A 15,707-nucleotide genomic window follows, 5' to 3' on the forward strand; every position below is an offset into this window, starting at 1 on the left:
CTCGTCACACAGAGAGGTCTTTGTGTCGTCGTTACCAATTTGCCCGACACACTTCTGCTTTGCGGCGCCGACAGCGAGCTTTTGTAGATCAGAAGTCCCGTGTGAAGTGTGGGAGACAGACGCTGTTTTCAGGGGGCTTTGCCGGGAAGCCCGGTGGTGTTGTTTTCTCCCCGCACAGGAAGCCTCTTTCCTCTGTCGGCCTTCATCTGCTTCCTGTGTGACACTTTTTATTCAACCAGCCTGTTTTCTCACTAAGGCCTTGTTTACACGACGTTTCAGGTGAAAACGCAACCTTCTCACACCTACATGGAAAAGATGTCCGTTGCCATGGCAACGACAGAAACACTGAAGTCGATGTATGGTTCGTGTAAATGGATTGTCTTGTTTACATGCTCACATTGAGCGCTTACTGTCGTAAACGACCGGAGAGCAGATGTTTAGAAGACCCTCACCTGGTCGTGGTGGTGCTCACATTCACCTGAGGTGAAAGCATGCATTGATTTTGATTTCTGAGCAGCGTTGGAAAGGTTATCCGCCCTGCTTCTGGCAGCGAACGCTCACGTGTGCTGAATCAGATCGATATCTGAAGGTTTCCCCGTCTTCCTGTGTTCTCCAAGCTGGATCCTCTGTCTCTCTCTCTCTCTCTCTCTCTCTCTCTCTCTCTCTCTCTCTCTCTGCCTCTCTCTCTCTCTCTCTCTCTGTTCGGATTATGGCTGCCACCTACACACCTCTGCTCTCGCCTTCATTATCTCCTCTTAGCACCAAGCGCTGAGCACATATGTTACACGTTTTTATATTTTTCTATACATAGACGTGGTTCCCACCTCTTCCAGTGAGAGTGTGCAATTTGTCTGGTGCTTTAATCAGATTTCACAGCCACTGAACTCGGTGACTTAACACATCATTTCGCAGTAACATTGATCCTGAGCGGCTCCTCTCGTTATCCTCCTGCGTCCAACAACACGGAGAGCGCAGTCGTTCTCATCTGGCATTCAAACAGCACTCCCAAATGGCATGCTTCCATTTATAGCTCATATAGTGGACTTGCATAACAGGCAGGCCAAACACAGCTAACGAGTCCAGCTGTGTGAAAAAATGACGAGGAAAAAAGGGTGAGGGGGAGGCTTACTGGACCCAACACTCTGTTAGTACCGCAGGATTTACACACCACAATGTTATCGAGGGAAGACGCACCGTTTTTACCAAAAGGTTTTTTACATTTACACAGCAGTATTTTGAAAATGGTGCAGTTCTCATATTGGACCACTAGTGGGCGCTTATGTTTGTTTTTGTCATGAAGCCTTCATTCATCGATGGAGGTTCTCAGTCCATCCAGTGGGAGAAGCTTGGGGTTCAGTGTCTTGCTCAAAAGTACTTCGACATAGAGACAAATGTGGACTCGAACCCGCAACGATTGAAAGACAATCCCCTTCAAACAACTGCATCACCAAAACTCACCTCTGTAGATTGTTTAGCTATTTCTGCTTTCTTCATGGGGGATTTCTTCAGTATTATGAACAAAATCCTTCATCAGGTTGTGCAGAATTAATGTTTATCGACGCCCAGTCACTGTTACCGTCATTAACCCGGCTATAACTAGCTATTAACCCGACGAGAGCTTCGTCTCGACAATATATTAAACCCCCGCTGCTTACCTGGGCGCTTTCCATTCCTTGTAGAAGATCCTCACTTTACAGCTTTACTGATTTCTAGCTGTGTTAAATCCAGGTTTAATAAGCATCATTAAATGAGATTATGCTAATCATTAATTCAGAATCATGCCCACCTGTTTCTAACTATTTTTCACTGAAGCATTACAGGGATAACTAATGCATTTTCCAGTTAATTCCATTAGCCTGCAGTGCTGCTGCTGCTGCTGCTGCTGCTGCTGTAGCCGTCGACATGACGGCTTGTCACCCTGATCATCAGAGAACATTCAGTGCCCACAGCAGGGGGCCTTTCAGGTGTATGAGGAATGCTATGGCGCCGACGCACAGCGCTCTGGAGAAACTTTGCTCTCTGTACTCACCAGAGCACAGCTCGTCTTTTATTTGAACAATAAAAATTTGTCGTTTTCTAAAAGTTGCGAGCAGCATTGTGGTGTAAAAGGACACCTGGAGCGCAGTGAGAATTTTCTCTGGACTTTTGAACTGGTCTTTTTGACAGCAAACTCTCCAAACTGAATGAGAGAGCGATGCGTGAAGTTGGCTGATGTCCTGCTTGCAAGACAGAATTCTGTGTGAATTGGTAACTCTTTTAAATAATTTTTACTGCTCGTTTATTGAGAGTTTACTCACATTTTCTTTTATCTGTTGGTTTCAATCCTTGTCTGTGAGGGACAAAAAGAAACTGCAGAACATTGTCAAGACCTGTTCTAAAATCACAGGTGTTAAACTGAGAGACTGTCATTCTCTGTGGGAGCAGCAGGTGCTGAGTAAAGCACAGAGTATCTTGGCTCAGCCTCTTCGTCTGACTCCAGAGTTTATCTTGAGCCTTCGGGACGCCGGTATTATGCTCCAGCTCGGAAAACGAATCGTTTTTCAAACTCCTTTGTGCCTTCTGCAATCAAATTACTGAATTCCAGTTCTTAAATTGTTTATTGTATTGCTTGTTTTAATATCGTTCAACCTGAGTTCCACTTGTGGCTGAACTGGACTGTCTCATGTTGTATATATGTGTGAAACTGCTCGAGATGTGCTGCAAATGAATTGCCCTATGGGATCAATAAAGTTTTCTGAATCTGAATCTGAATCTGAATCTAATTATGAATCCGAACAAATAAAACTCACTCATGGGGTTCCTCAAGGCTCTGTCCTCGGGCCTTTTTTCATTTAGCATCTCCTCAGATCATGAACATTACAGCAGCTCCTGTCATAACTATGCAGATGAGACACAGAATGACCACAGACTCTTACCGCTGCAGAGTCAGAACTTTCTACAACTTAACCAAGAAATACACAGCTAGTTGACTTTGAACCCAAAGAGGGCCGAAGATGCTCTCTGGTGTTTGAGGGGGCAGCATGTCCTGACAGCTCGGTTCGACTCTCGTCACTCCAACTGGAACAGACCGTGCACGTATTTCAGTCCGTGTGGTGACGTGCACGTCTTCACAGGATCTTCTTGGCAGGGCTGGGGCAGCCATCTGATCTGCAGCAGGCGCTATAATGCGAACATACGCAACCGTTCCAGCGAGACAATAATATCCCCACGAAAAGCGGAGGCCTGAAAATAGCCGTGGAAGGGAGAGTCTCGCTTTAATCGCGCCCGCTGCACACGTCCCTCAGCGCTGCACGGTAATGAGCAGGAAGACACGGACGCACAAGTCCACGGCTGTGAGAGAAACCCCAGAGACCCCCGAGACACTAACTAGGAGGGCCGCTCGTGGTTGCGTAAGAGAGCATATTGATCAGCTGCCTTCCCGCTGCTCTGTGCCTCATTATCAGGTGACGGCGGCTGCCGTCTCGGCCTGAGCTCCGTCACACTGGCCCGGCGCCGCGCTGCTCGTGGCCGCGGTGTTTACACTCCTATTGATCTTCTCCTCTGTGCAACATCTTTGAAACAGCTCACATTAAAATGATCGTTTTCCCTGTGATCTACTGAACTTTTCTCTGGCTCAGACAACAAAGCTCCGTCGGGTTGATGGTGACTTTCCGGTGAAGGTTGTTTTCTCTCTCTCTCTCTCTCTCCGCTCCTCTCCTGCCAGAATCTGACCCCCAGCACCATGAACAAGATGAAGAACTTCAAGAGGCGTTTCTCGCTGTCGGTTCCTCGCACCGAGACCATCGAGGAGAACGAGTTCACCGAGCAGATCAATCAGCTCAACATACGGCACACTCAGGGTGAGAGAGCCGCCGTCCGTCCGTCACACACTCGCCGAGCTGAGGGGCCGAGAGGAGGGGAACCTCAGGGTGAAGGTGCAGATCCGCACCCTGTTAGACTCCGGTGCCAAACAGAACGTGAGCTCCTCCACTGAAAGTACAACTTTTTGAAGGTCACTTCTAAGGTAGAACTTTTTGAAAACGCCCAGGCTCTGCCTTCGTGTAGACGGCAGGAATGCTGGACCTCAGACTCACCAAACCCGCAGCTAATATGACTTAGAAGCAAAGATCAAGATGAATGTAAGCTTCCTATTTGTCAGGAAATGGCTGAAATGTCAGATCAAGCTAATAAACGCTCAGCCAAATGAACCACAATTCCCTTTACAGAACAACGCAATCCGTACTGTTTATATGACAACATAGAAACCCTTCTCAAGAGAGCATCAACTGCTGAAATATTATGTGTCAAATGTTTCACTGCGACCTGAAAGAAACAGTCATTTGCTCCCGAATATACTTCGATAATTTACTGCTAAAGACCTATCGCCATGACTTCCTGGTGAAGAACAGAAATGAAGCCAAAAACAGAATGAAAACTTGTCAAGTAAATGCTTTTTTTTTTTTTTTACCTTCAACGTGTGAAAAATCTGAGGCTGTCCAACAAAATATAACGCCAGGTCCTTTTAAAAACGGCTATTCTGGGTTTAAAGGTTTCAACAGGGCATTCAGCAGCTAAACAAACCATTTTATAACCAATAAAGCTGTGAGTAATTAATCTCATTCAGAGTCCTGAGGCCGGAGCTCCACATGTGTGTGTCCCCGTGTCTCAGCGTGAATAAACAGCCCTCGTCTAAGAATAGAGCGCAAACAGAAAAGCCCACTTCGGCTCTGAGAGCACGTACAAATCCCTCCTTCCTTCTTTCTTTCCTCACTTCCTCCTTCCCGCCTGTGTCTGCGGCAGAACTCCGCAGATTAAGCGGGTTTTTTCCGGCGACGGCTGGTACCGCCATCGAGCCCCAGAGGATCAGCTGGCTTCAAAGGGAAACGAGGGTTACGGGGGATAAGAAGGAGCTGATAAAGCACAGGAGCCAAACGGATGCAGAATTAGGTCTCTGAGTGCACAATTCAAAGAAATGCTACAACAATGCAGCCAGAGCTTAAATTAAAATGAAATAATGCGGCGGATTAACTGCTTTATTCACTTAAAAGGCGACAAAAACCGGAAATAAAATGAAGCCGATGATCTGCGGTGCGACTTCACAATCATTCAGCTGAATCGGTGTTGAGGCTCTGCGCTGTAAACAGACGGGAAGCTCTCCCCTCTCCTTTGTGAACATTTGGGTTAAATGAGGCTGTTTTCCAGCCGGCCGCCGGAGCGAGAAGCAGCTGGCGATGTAGTTTAACCCCCCAGAGTCCATCAGTCTGCATCACTGTCTGCTCCTGAAGGTCACAGAGGAGGCAACCAGACAGCGGGGAGAGCGAGCGAGAGGACAGGGCGAGCGAGGCAAACACACCGGGGTCTGGTCCAGACCGAGCCGGCTGGGGTTTCACCGCGCTCTGGGGTGTGTTCAGCCGGCGTGAAGGCCGACCCGGCAGGCAATCCTTCAAACATGATTCCAGTTGTTTTTTTTGTTTTGTTTTGTTTTGTATTTAATGTACAGAGGATTTCAAAGCAGGTGTTGAAGGAAAAAGTTATCAAAACATTCCGTTTACACAATATTTCAAATTACAACTCAGAAAACATTCATGTTAACACAACGCCATGTCCGTTTCCACGGTAACGACAGAAACATTGAAAACAATACAGCTAGCGCACTCCTGAGCTGAAAAAAGCAAGTATAGAAAACTAAACCTTCGACTGGAGCAAACTTCTTCCAGTCCAGACGGTGAAACGTTCCCAGCACATCAAACTCAAAGAGTCCTTTCTGTTCCGGAAGCTGACGGCGTCCGACTGATGAGACCCTATAGGCATAGAGGACTTTAAAGACTTCCATCCAGAGAGTAGATTGAGTGAGACTGTTTGTCTCATCTCAAGTGAAGAGCAGTGGGGTCAAACCGACACTCCAGAAGAAAGAAAGCCAATCAGGCGCAGTTCAAAGAGCACAATCACCTCATCGGCATCAGCCGAAGACCCGGGGCTGAGTGGGCCGTCAGCGTCGGGAGGGTTTCCCGACACCGCCTGATGAACGCCTGATGTGATGGAGCACCGAACGCTAATGCTACGTTGAGTAATTGCGGCACATCAGCGACGTTGATGACAGCGTCTTCTTAAACGTTTTCCAGTGATGTCAGAAGATCCGAGTGCAAAAAATAAATAGTTATTCAAGCCAATCAAGCTCCACAGTCTCACGAGTTAGCAGCCGATCGCACACTGAAAGCCTCAACTGCCAGGCCAGGAAACTCTCATCCAGAAGCCTCTTCATGTGACGGCGTTTCAGCTCAAAATGCATCATTTTCACATGAAACTTTCAGAAAGCTTTTTCATTAACACGGCAACGTTTTGAAAATGATGGTTGTTTACATGGAAACAGCAGAAACACTGATTGTTATTGTAATGAAATCACACACACACACACACACATGCAAGAAAACAATATGATATAAACAATAGCAAGTAAATGGACTGTTACTGCAGTGATAAAACTACCAAGTCCAGAATCATAAGAACCAGGATCAGGATCAGGACCAGGAGAATCTGGACTGGGAGTCATGACACTCTGGAGGAAGACACTGTTAGATTCCATCTACTCAGCATGTGCAGAAAACAGGTTCTCAGGCACAGTAGCAGCGTTTCTGTCGTTCACACCGATCCAGAATCTAAATGTTTTCTTAAAGTTATGTTTTGGCCCGTTTACACGCAGACAAAGTGTTTTCAGAAAGTTCCACCTTGGCGGCCACTCTCAGAAAGTTGCACCTTCAGTGAGTCCAGCATTGTTTTGGTGTGAACAGGCTCCTAAAACGTTTTCAGAACGTTGTTGTGTAAATGAGGCTCCAGCTCCTGCCGAGCCTGGATCCAGGAGGTTGTGAGACGACCACAGATCAGGAGATGAATTTCAGGTGATTTCCTTCAGGTTCAGAGGTGAACTTGACATGACGACGGCCTCAAGCAGGATCAACCCTGAAAGAGCCTCCAGATGTGCATGTTTGTACCGTATGTAGCTTCCCGGGGGCGGAGTCTCCTTCTGGCTGGTCTTCATCAGGAAGTGTGTTCCTGTAAACACATCCTGAGGTCAGTTTGGTGAATGAGTGTACTGGGCAGCTTGTGGGTGAAAGTGTCAGAATTAACCTGGATTTCCGTCCACAGCTTCACTCTGAGCTCATGTGGCTGATAGTATCATCTTACAGCGATGTCTGGCAGGCTTCCACGTGTCTCGCAGCAATCAGACACTGTGTGTGTGTGTGTGTGTCTGCTTGTGTGTGTGTGTGTGCTCAATTGATTGTCGGCTTCACTGACCCTAATTAGCATGTGGAGATCAAAGGCGCACTGTAGCTGTGATATTCAAATTACTAGCAGACAGTGTCGTCCCCCCCCCATTAACACTGCCAGTCAATGTCTCGTGATGAGGCTTGTTCAAAGCGTCTCTATATCTCCGGTGAAATGTCTTCTGAAAGTCTTTCAAACGTCTTTTGAAGGGAGGAGCTCCGTCTTGCTGTGTGTGTTTGCATACAGCACTGAAGAGGTCAGAGGTCACGTTACATATTCATGTCTTTGTACACGCCTGAAGAGGGACGCTCAGTGAAAGACCCTTCCTTCAACCTGCCGTCCTTGTTAGTCGCCGTCCCCATGGAAACAAGGACCACTTGTACAGCACACACACACACGCACACACACACACGCTTAAGCACATGCAGTAGTGTACTCTAACACCTCCGATGTGACACACACACATGTCCACCGTACCGGTGAGGCGGCAGACACTCGGCGCTCGGGCGCGAGATCAAACCGGCCCAGCAGGGAGCGTTCAAAAGACGGCGGCGAGGCATCAAACGGGCGGACGGCGCTCGGCGATGAGCTTCAAAGGCCGCTCGTGCCGCCGCGCTCGCCGTGTGAAATGTTTTGCACAAAACACAAGTGTGTCCTGACGGCCCCGTGTCTCCTGTGCCAGGCCTGACCCCGGACAGGCTGGGTCCCCCCTCCAGCGATGCCAGTCCAGTGAGTCCGGAGCCCACCACCCCGGGGGCGCAGTCTCCTTCCCACCTGCACTACCACAGCAAGGCCCAGCACAGACGCTTCTCCATGGAGGTAAGAGCAAGACGGTCGAAGAGCGCCGCGCATGTGGCCGATTTCACTGACGGCCGCAGCGAAGCGTCTCCTGCTCATGCGCGGATAGATGAACTGTAGCTGTGGCGGCTTCCAGAGCGCTGGAGGGCTGAACGCCGTGAAAGGGTGAAGACGTTTTGTTGCTCCAGACCAAAATATATGTAGATGAAAGTGGGCAAAATGTCTCCTTTGGTTTTCAGGTTTTCTGGGGAGAGTGTTCATTAGAATTTCCACTAAATGGTTCTTCCAGAGCTGCAGATGAAAAGTCAGTCAGACGTGGCTACGAGCCGGTTTGTTCTCCTTTTAAAGCCCTTCCCCAGGGGTTGTTTATCTATTTCCAGCCCTGCCAGCTTGAAAAAATGAGTCACCTCAGGCGAGTTTTAACCGTCGACACCTCACCCTGTTCACAGTTCTGCCACCTTTTCAGTGAAAATCCCACCTGGGGAAGCGTGATTCACTCCAGACGCCCGAGTGTAGTGACGCCAAGACGGATGTGGCGCCTGAGGAATCATCAGCGTTCCGCCTGGAGCCCAAACAGCGTCGGTTAACACAGTGAGAGGACTTCACCTGCATCGGATGGTGACAGGCGAGAAGAGCCCGAGCGGCGGCCGTTAACGTTAATGAGGAAGACAAAATGAAGACAGACTGAAACATGTGTTCTATCAAAATACCAAGAGGAGAGGAAACACCAGCGACTTAATCACAGGCTCTGTGCGGAGGAGGTTCGCAGCAATGCATGGTATTTGCATAGAATTTGCATGAAGAGGATAAATTGGGGTGAATGACATTTAACAAGTATCCAGATCAGCACTCGGTATCAGGGAGGGGCTCATAGCGCCCATCGCTGTCCCTGCGCGTTGGCTTGATGGTCTGCTGAGCGCGAGCTGAGTCCAGAGACATGTTGTCTTTACCCTGCTGGTGGTGCGTTGTTGTGCTGCAGTTCTTTCAGTTGTCGTTTGGTTGTTCATTTGTTTAATAACTTAAACATTTTGCAGGCATACCAGCTGTGACCACTAGATGTCACTGTGTGACCACACACTGCTGCTACAGCAAGTTTCCACAAACTAACATGACTCGTGTTGGTGTCTCTTGTTCTGTCATTTCTGTGAAACGGCCTGGCTTTATTCCCACTCCTGGCTCAAAAGCTTTTCTCCACATACAGAAACATGCATGCTACTCTTTTCTAATACTGTAAATATTGACATATTACCATTATGCTTATTCACTGTTTTTACTTTTACCGACAAATGTAACATCTTGAAGCCCTCTGAGGCAACTGTTGTTGTGATACTGGGCTATACAAAAATAAATTGATTGATTGATTGATTGATAATACTCGGTTACAGATTCAAATCAATCAGTGATCCACAGATGATCAATAATGGATGGTGTGAGGAATGTCGGGATGTTACCTGTGGAACGGAGCCGATGGGCTTCGAGGAGCAGAATCGATTGTTGAGACATCTCATTAACGTTTACAGCCCCACGTGTGACTCAGCACTGTCGAGGAAAATTGCTTCATTAATTAACCAGCGGCCTCTCGCCCCCACGGGGGATTCAAGATTATGACTGACAAGCTCAGACTGGAAGAGAGAACCGTTTTTAAGGATCGACACTTTCTTTATCCGATATGAAAAAAATGACACATCAAGACTAATGTATGTTTTTTTTATTGTAAATGTTAATGGAAATGCTAAATGGTCTCCATAGCTGGACAAGTAGTTTTTAAGTTTGTCCTGAACTGAAAATGAAATTCTAATGAGGTATATTTAATATGACAGCCTGTTTGTAGATAAAAGTCAATGTGCGGTTTATCTGTTTGCCTTTGTTAATTATAAGCGTAGAAGGTTTGAGGTTTATTTACACATCTAACCAGGGATAATGAAACACACATTGATATCGATGTTATTACTTTTATTAGATCAGGAACAAACACAAGACAATAAACGTTTTTGACAACACACCTCAGGAAAGATCTATTTTTTAAAAAAAGTGTTGAATGTGTTGAGAAATGTCACGTAGACCTGTTCAAATCCACAGAACATGAAGACTGCAGTACTTCTCTTGACGCGGCTCGTGGCTTGTCGTCGATCACTGACAGCTGAGAAACAGTGATGTGAAGCCCGTACTGCGGCGAGTCCGAGTCAGCGTCTGCTGGAAACGATTCTTTTAGGACGGGATGCTCCCACATCACGGCGCGCTGATTTTATGAAGGCAGATTAAATAAATCTGTTGCGCAGCAGGAACTCATTGTAAAGTAGCAGCTGTGATGGGACTGAACACACTGATGGAGCGGCAATTAAACCGTTTCTGACTGAAAACTCACACACAGCCGTAAAACACGTTGCTGCAACTCGAAGCAGCAACTCAATTTTTTAAAAAAGATTGAGCTTTGCATGGAGCCACTTCCAACAGGAAATCTAGAACTGTTACAACAACAAGCACTGACACACACTCAGAATAAAAACACCACGTCAGTGCTTTAGGATTTGAATCCAAATTGATTTTTTCCTATAAAACATCCAGAAGAAACTAAAAACAGGCCCAATAAAAGCCTAAAATGTTGTGAATGAGTGACTGAAGCTGACTGGGTGTTCTGTGTCTCTTCCAGGACGTCAGTAAGAGGATGTCTCTGCCCATGGACATCCGTCTGCCTCCAGAGTTCCTCAAGAAGCTGCAGCTGGAGAGTGAAAACTCCCCGCTCTGCAAACCGCTCAGCCGCATGTCCAGACGGGCCTCTCTGGTGAGGCATCATCCGTCATCCATCCGTCATCCATCCATCCATTCTACCTCTGTAAATGACTGGACCTGTTACGTAGCGTTCTTGCTAGATTATCATTACCTTGTTCACACAGAACGGTAATAATATATCTTTATGAATGATAACGAGTCAACGTGAACATTTACTGTTGCAGCACAACTTCTTTCGTGTTTTTGAAGAGATGCCATAAAATGTAAAGACAAAATGAAACGTTTAGGCTAAAATACTCAATGTCTGTAGCAGCTGTCTGTTGTACTGCAGGGTGACCAATCTGTTTTGTTCTTCTTTTCACATTCTGGTCGTCTCAGCTGGTTTGTGTGCCGAACAGTGAAAGAATAACCTTTCTCCATTGTGTCTCTAGTCGGACATCGGATTTGGAAAACTGGAGACGTATGTGAAGCTGGGGAAGCTGGGTGAGGTAGGTGAACGGGGGATTTCTTTATTTCAGTTTTCAGAGGGTGGATGGGAGGCTGCTGACGGAGACTGGGCGGAGTGATGAGTGTGTAACATGTACACCCACTGCGGTGGCCTCAGAGCAATAACCGGGAGTCAGAAGCCTCGGGTGAAGATAAAGCTGCTCTCCGGTGGACGATGTGGACGGTGATGACCATACCAACTCCCACTGTCTGGCAGTGAGTCAGGGCTCCGGAGGGGCCTCAGCAGTCTGCAGCAGACTGTTCCTACATGTCGACCGGTGTACCTTTTCATATTTATAAATGTTAAAATGTTGGCCGTTCGCTCTGCAGCGTCACAGTTGGTGGACTTGTTCAGAAGGAAGAAGGATTACAAGCCAAGCCTCTTAAATCCCGCAGTATTAATATAAGAACACTTAGTATTGTGAGGATTGACGGATGCTTGGAGACAGAATCTAGATGAGTTTGTCTCCGTCTAAAGGCTCAGCAGGTGTGGAGAAGCTGAAAGGAGCTGTTTCTGTTAAGATAGCAAAAAATTCCATTTCTTAAATCCCGCCACAAGTTCATCCGAAGAACGTATTCGATCACACGGATTAGAGCAGCTCCTTTAGCCTGATGGGAGGTTTGGACGGAGTTCACCAACGACGGCAGCGAAAACTGCTAACCTCATTCAGTCAGGCACAATTAACGGCATGTTTAAGCTCCGTGTTTACGCGCTGCACAATGGATGGTGATGAACAAGCCACCAGACAGGGAAGGTAAACACGCTGCAGTCAAATCACCGTCAGGACCATTCTGGTTGGTTCCATTAATGAACGGAGAGCAGCTCTGCCGTCTGCTGGTGTGTTCGCTGTTAAACTGATGGAGAAAGCTTCAATCAAGCAGGATAAGCTTTCACGATGAACTGAAGTTAGGTTGTTATGTGAGTCTGAGCTGCAGACAACAATAAGTCAGTCATCTATTTTCTGAAAAAACTTCTTTCCAGATCAACGTGTTACTTCATTGATCATCAAGTTTTGTCCCGAGACACTCTTCCACTTACATGAAAATGGCAGAGACACTGAAAATGTAGTTTTCATGTTGAACCACTAGTCACTGCTGTTGTTGTTGGGACCAGGACCAGGACCAGGACCAGGACCAGGACCAGGACCAGGAGAGTATGGACTGGGAGTCATGACACTCTGGATGAAAACATTGTGACTGTCCACTGACAGCATGCAGCTGTATTTACCACAGCCATGATGCAGACTATTGTTTTTATTATTTCATTTTAGCCTTTGCTTAGCCAGGTCAGGACAGCAGCAGATGTGCTGTAGTAACATTTTAAGTGACACTTCCAGTGACTCTCCCCACCGCTGTAGTGTAAACCCGACACAAACTAACAGAACTGCATCATCTGCAAAAAGGAGTGGCGCCTTCTGACCCACCGAGACTCTCCTCTCCCTCTGAATTCACCTTCAGTCAGCTGATTTTCCCGGTCTGGTTACAGGGGACGTACGCCACCGTGTTCAAAGGTCGGAGCAAGCTGACGGAGAACCTGGTGGCGCTGAAGGAGATCCGGCTGGAGCACGAGGAGGGAGCACCGTGCACGGCTATCAGGGAGGGTACGGACACGATAAGACACACATCAGAAGTCCACCTGATCTCATCTCTCAGTGAAAAAAGAAAAACACATTGAAATTCACCTGTTCAGCCTGTATTCTACTGATGTATTTAATATTTGATGGATTGGCAGGAAGCAGAGATCGACTGATGGATTATCTACAGCTACATCCGGCTGTGGAGAAATAAATGACAATCACACTGGGTTTTTAACACACCCTCACATTTTTTTTTTAAAATGCAACCTACAGTCTAAAAGAGAGTGTTTCTAGACGTTCTGCAGAGTCAGTGCTTGATCTGCGTCATCTGGATACAGTCTTGAAGAGTTGAAACTTTCTCACCTATTAAGTGGGAATTCACCAGGCTGCGGCTGGAGAGACGGGTTCTCCCGCAGCGTTTCTGCCGTAGTGATAAATGGCCTTTGGTGAAATGACCTTTACTTTGTCACATTACATTACGAAGGAAACTAAGGCTGTAATTGCAGCTTTTAAAAGTCAGTACAGCGTTTTCTCATCCTGACACCGCCGTGCTGCCTTCTTTGGGATTTGAAATAGACTCTACCTGTCTTCACTCGAACTCCATGACCTTAAAATGTTTCCACTGCGTTTTGCAGCCGCAGTTTCCACAGATCTGGCTGTTCAGACTCAGCACCATCAGTAAACACGCTCACAGACCCCAGGACTTCACACACACCTTCAGTGAACATGCCTCCTTTCCTGCATCCTTCCAGTGTCTCTGTTGAAGAACCTGAAACATGCCAACATCGTCACGCTGCACGACATCATCCACACCGACCGCTGCCTCACCCTGGTGTTTGAGTATCTGGTGAGTGAACGCTGATCCTCGCTGCTCGGCACACTGAGGCCTGCAGGTGGGAGGGTGTGTGAACGCTGCCGCCGCTCTGTTTTCCAGGACAGCGACCTCAAGCAGTACTTGGACAACTGCGGGAATCTGATGAGCATGCACAATGTCAAGGTGAGTCAGGACCGAACGGCGTGGCGCGACTGTCCAGGCTGCTTCAGGAGCACGGAGCGCCGTTTCAAGTCCTGACAGAGTTTCAGTCAGATGAAAGAGAGGCCGAGGGCATGCAAATCATCCTGTTCTGATTCTGGCCTCTGCAGATCTTCATGTTCCAGCTGCTGCGCGGTCTGTCCTACTGTCACAAGAGGAAGATCCTCCACCGAGACCTGAAGCCTCAGAACCTGCTCATCAACGACAAGGGAGAGCTCAAGCTGGCCGACTTCGGTAGGAAGAGAAAACACACACACACACACACACACACACACACACACACACACTCGCGTGCGTGCAGATGTACAGACGCCAACACACTCGGGAGTAAAATGGCACTTTTTCTACCACAACCGCTTTCCAATTTTATTTTAGTGCCACTCTGAGATGTTCTATCCTGATTACTTTAGCACCCTTACTCCCTGTATCCTAGCAACTGAGCCCCTCGCGCCGAGTTTTCTCGGTTTGGTGCAGGAGGTGAGTCGATAAACCCTCCAGTGGTCCCTCATTATTCTTCAGCAGCTCCAACAAAAGCCCAGACGTTCCACCGGTGTATCTTTGTTCTGCTGCTCCTCCCGTGGCGTGCCGGAGCTGAAGACGCCGTCGGGAGTCGCAGACCGAACGTTAGCCGCTCTCACCGAAGTCTCAAACCCCGCAGGTCTGGCGAGGGCCAAGTCCGTCCCGACCAAAACCTACTCCAACGAGGTGGTGACTCTGTGGTACCGGCCCCCCGACGTGCTGCTGGGCTCCACGGAGTACTCCACCCCCATCGACATGTGGTGAGTCCCACAACACACACTCTGATCCCAACACACACTCTGATCCCAACACACACTCTGATCCCAACACACTCTGATCCCAACACACTCTGATCCCAACACACTCTGATCCCAACACACACCCTGATCCCAACACACTCTGATCCCAACACACTCTGATCCCAACACACTCTGATCCCAACACACTCTGATCCCAACACACTCTGATCCCAACACACTCTGATCCCAACACACTCTGATCCCAACACACACCCTGATCCCAACACACTCTGATCCCAACACACTCTGATCCCAACACACTCTGATCCCAACACACTCTGATCCCAACACACACTCTGATCCCAGCACACACTCTGATCCCAACACACACCCTGATCCCAACACACTCTGATCCCAACACACACCCTGATCCCAACACACTCTGATCCCAACAGTCTGATGAGAGTTCCTGATTGTCATGATTTTAGTCAAGAATAAATGTCTTGTTTTGTGTAAAACTGCACAACCCTTTTTGTTCCATTAAAGTCATCACTCTGTGTTCATTATTCTCAGTTTTAGTAAGAGAAGCATGAAACAGCGGAGAACTACAGGCTGCAGAAACCAGGCAAAGTGAGGAGAGGGAGGACTTCACATCGTTGTAGCAGAGATACACAAGAAGCATCCATAAACACTGAAGCTGAAACAGTGAAAGCAAACGTTTTTCTTGTTCATGTTTTACGAAAAAACATTTATTGTCATCTATCAAAGCAGCTGCCTGTCACTCCTAAACTGAACTGAGGTCTAATCCTGCCCTGATGCCTTGCTTTTAACTGAGATTCATGTGAAGTAAAATGTGCACTTTATTGTAAAAGGTATCAAACTGAAAAGAGAACAACACACACTGCAAAAAAAGTCCACTTTTGTTGTCTTCCACTAGACTTCGCACGCCGCTGATAATCTGGACAGCGCCGTGCAGGAAGCTAGCTTGTAGTTCACCGCTAATCTGCTGGCTAGCACCTGAGGCTAAAATCTGCAGCATCACTGTGGATCTTAGTGCCAAACTGCTCATTCTGACCAGAAAAC

The 15,707-nt window shown here is 47.5% G+C and overlaps 1 protein-coding gene across 1 annotated transcript in view; it reads left to right on the top strand.

The window, feature by feature from the left end:
- cdk18 (cyclin dependent kinase 18) overlaps window positions 1-15,707 on the top strand; it is a 33,354-nt gene that overhangs the window by 12,635 nt on the left and 5,012 nt on the right. Inside the window, exons 2-10 of the mRNA XM_030092314.1 lie at window positions 3,704-3,839; window positions 7,925-8,061; window positions 10,691-10,822; window positions 11,202-11,258; window positions 12,743-12,857; window positions 13,586-13,680; window positions 13,768-13,830; window positions 13,977-14,100; window positions 14,525-14,645. Coding sequence (XP_029948174.1) covers window positions 3,722-3,839; window positions 7,925-8,061; window positions 10,691-10,822; window positions 11,202-11,258; window positions 12,743-12,857; window positions 13,586-13,680; window positions 13,768-13,830; window positions 13,977-14,100; window positions 14,525-14,645 — 962 coding nt within the window. The 5' untranslated portion in view covers window positions 3,704-3,721. The remainder of the gene's footprint in view (window positions 1-3,703; window positions 3,840-7,924; window positions 8,062-10,690; window positions 10,823-11,201; window positions 11,259-12,742; window positions 12,858-13,585; window positions 13,681-13,767; window positions 13,831-13,976; window positions 14,101-14,524; window positions 14,646-15,707) is intronic.

Source organism: Salarias fasciatus, chromosome 5, assembly GCF_902148845.1.
Source record: "Salarias fasciatus chromosome 5, fSalaFa1.1, whole genome shotgun sequence".
In the NCBI taxonomy this organism is placed as follows: domain Eukaryota; kingdom Metazoa; phylum Chordata; class Actinopteri; order Blenniiformes; family Blenniidae; genus Salarias; species Salarias fasciatus.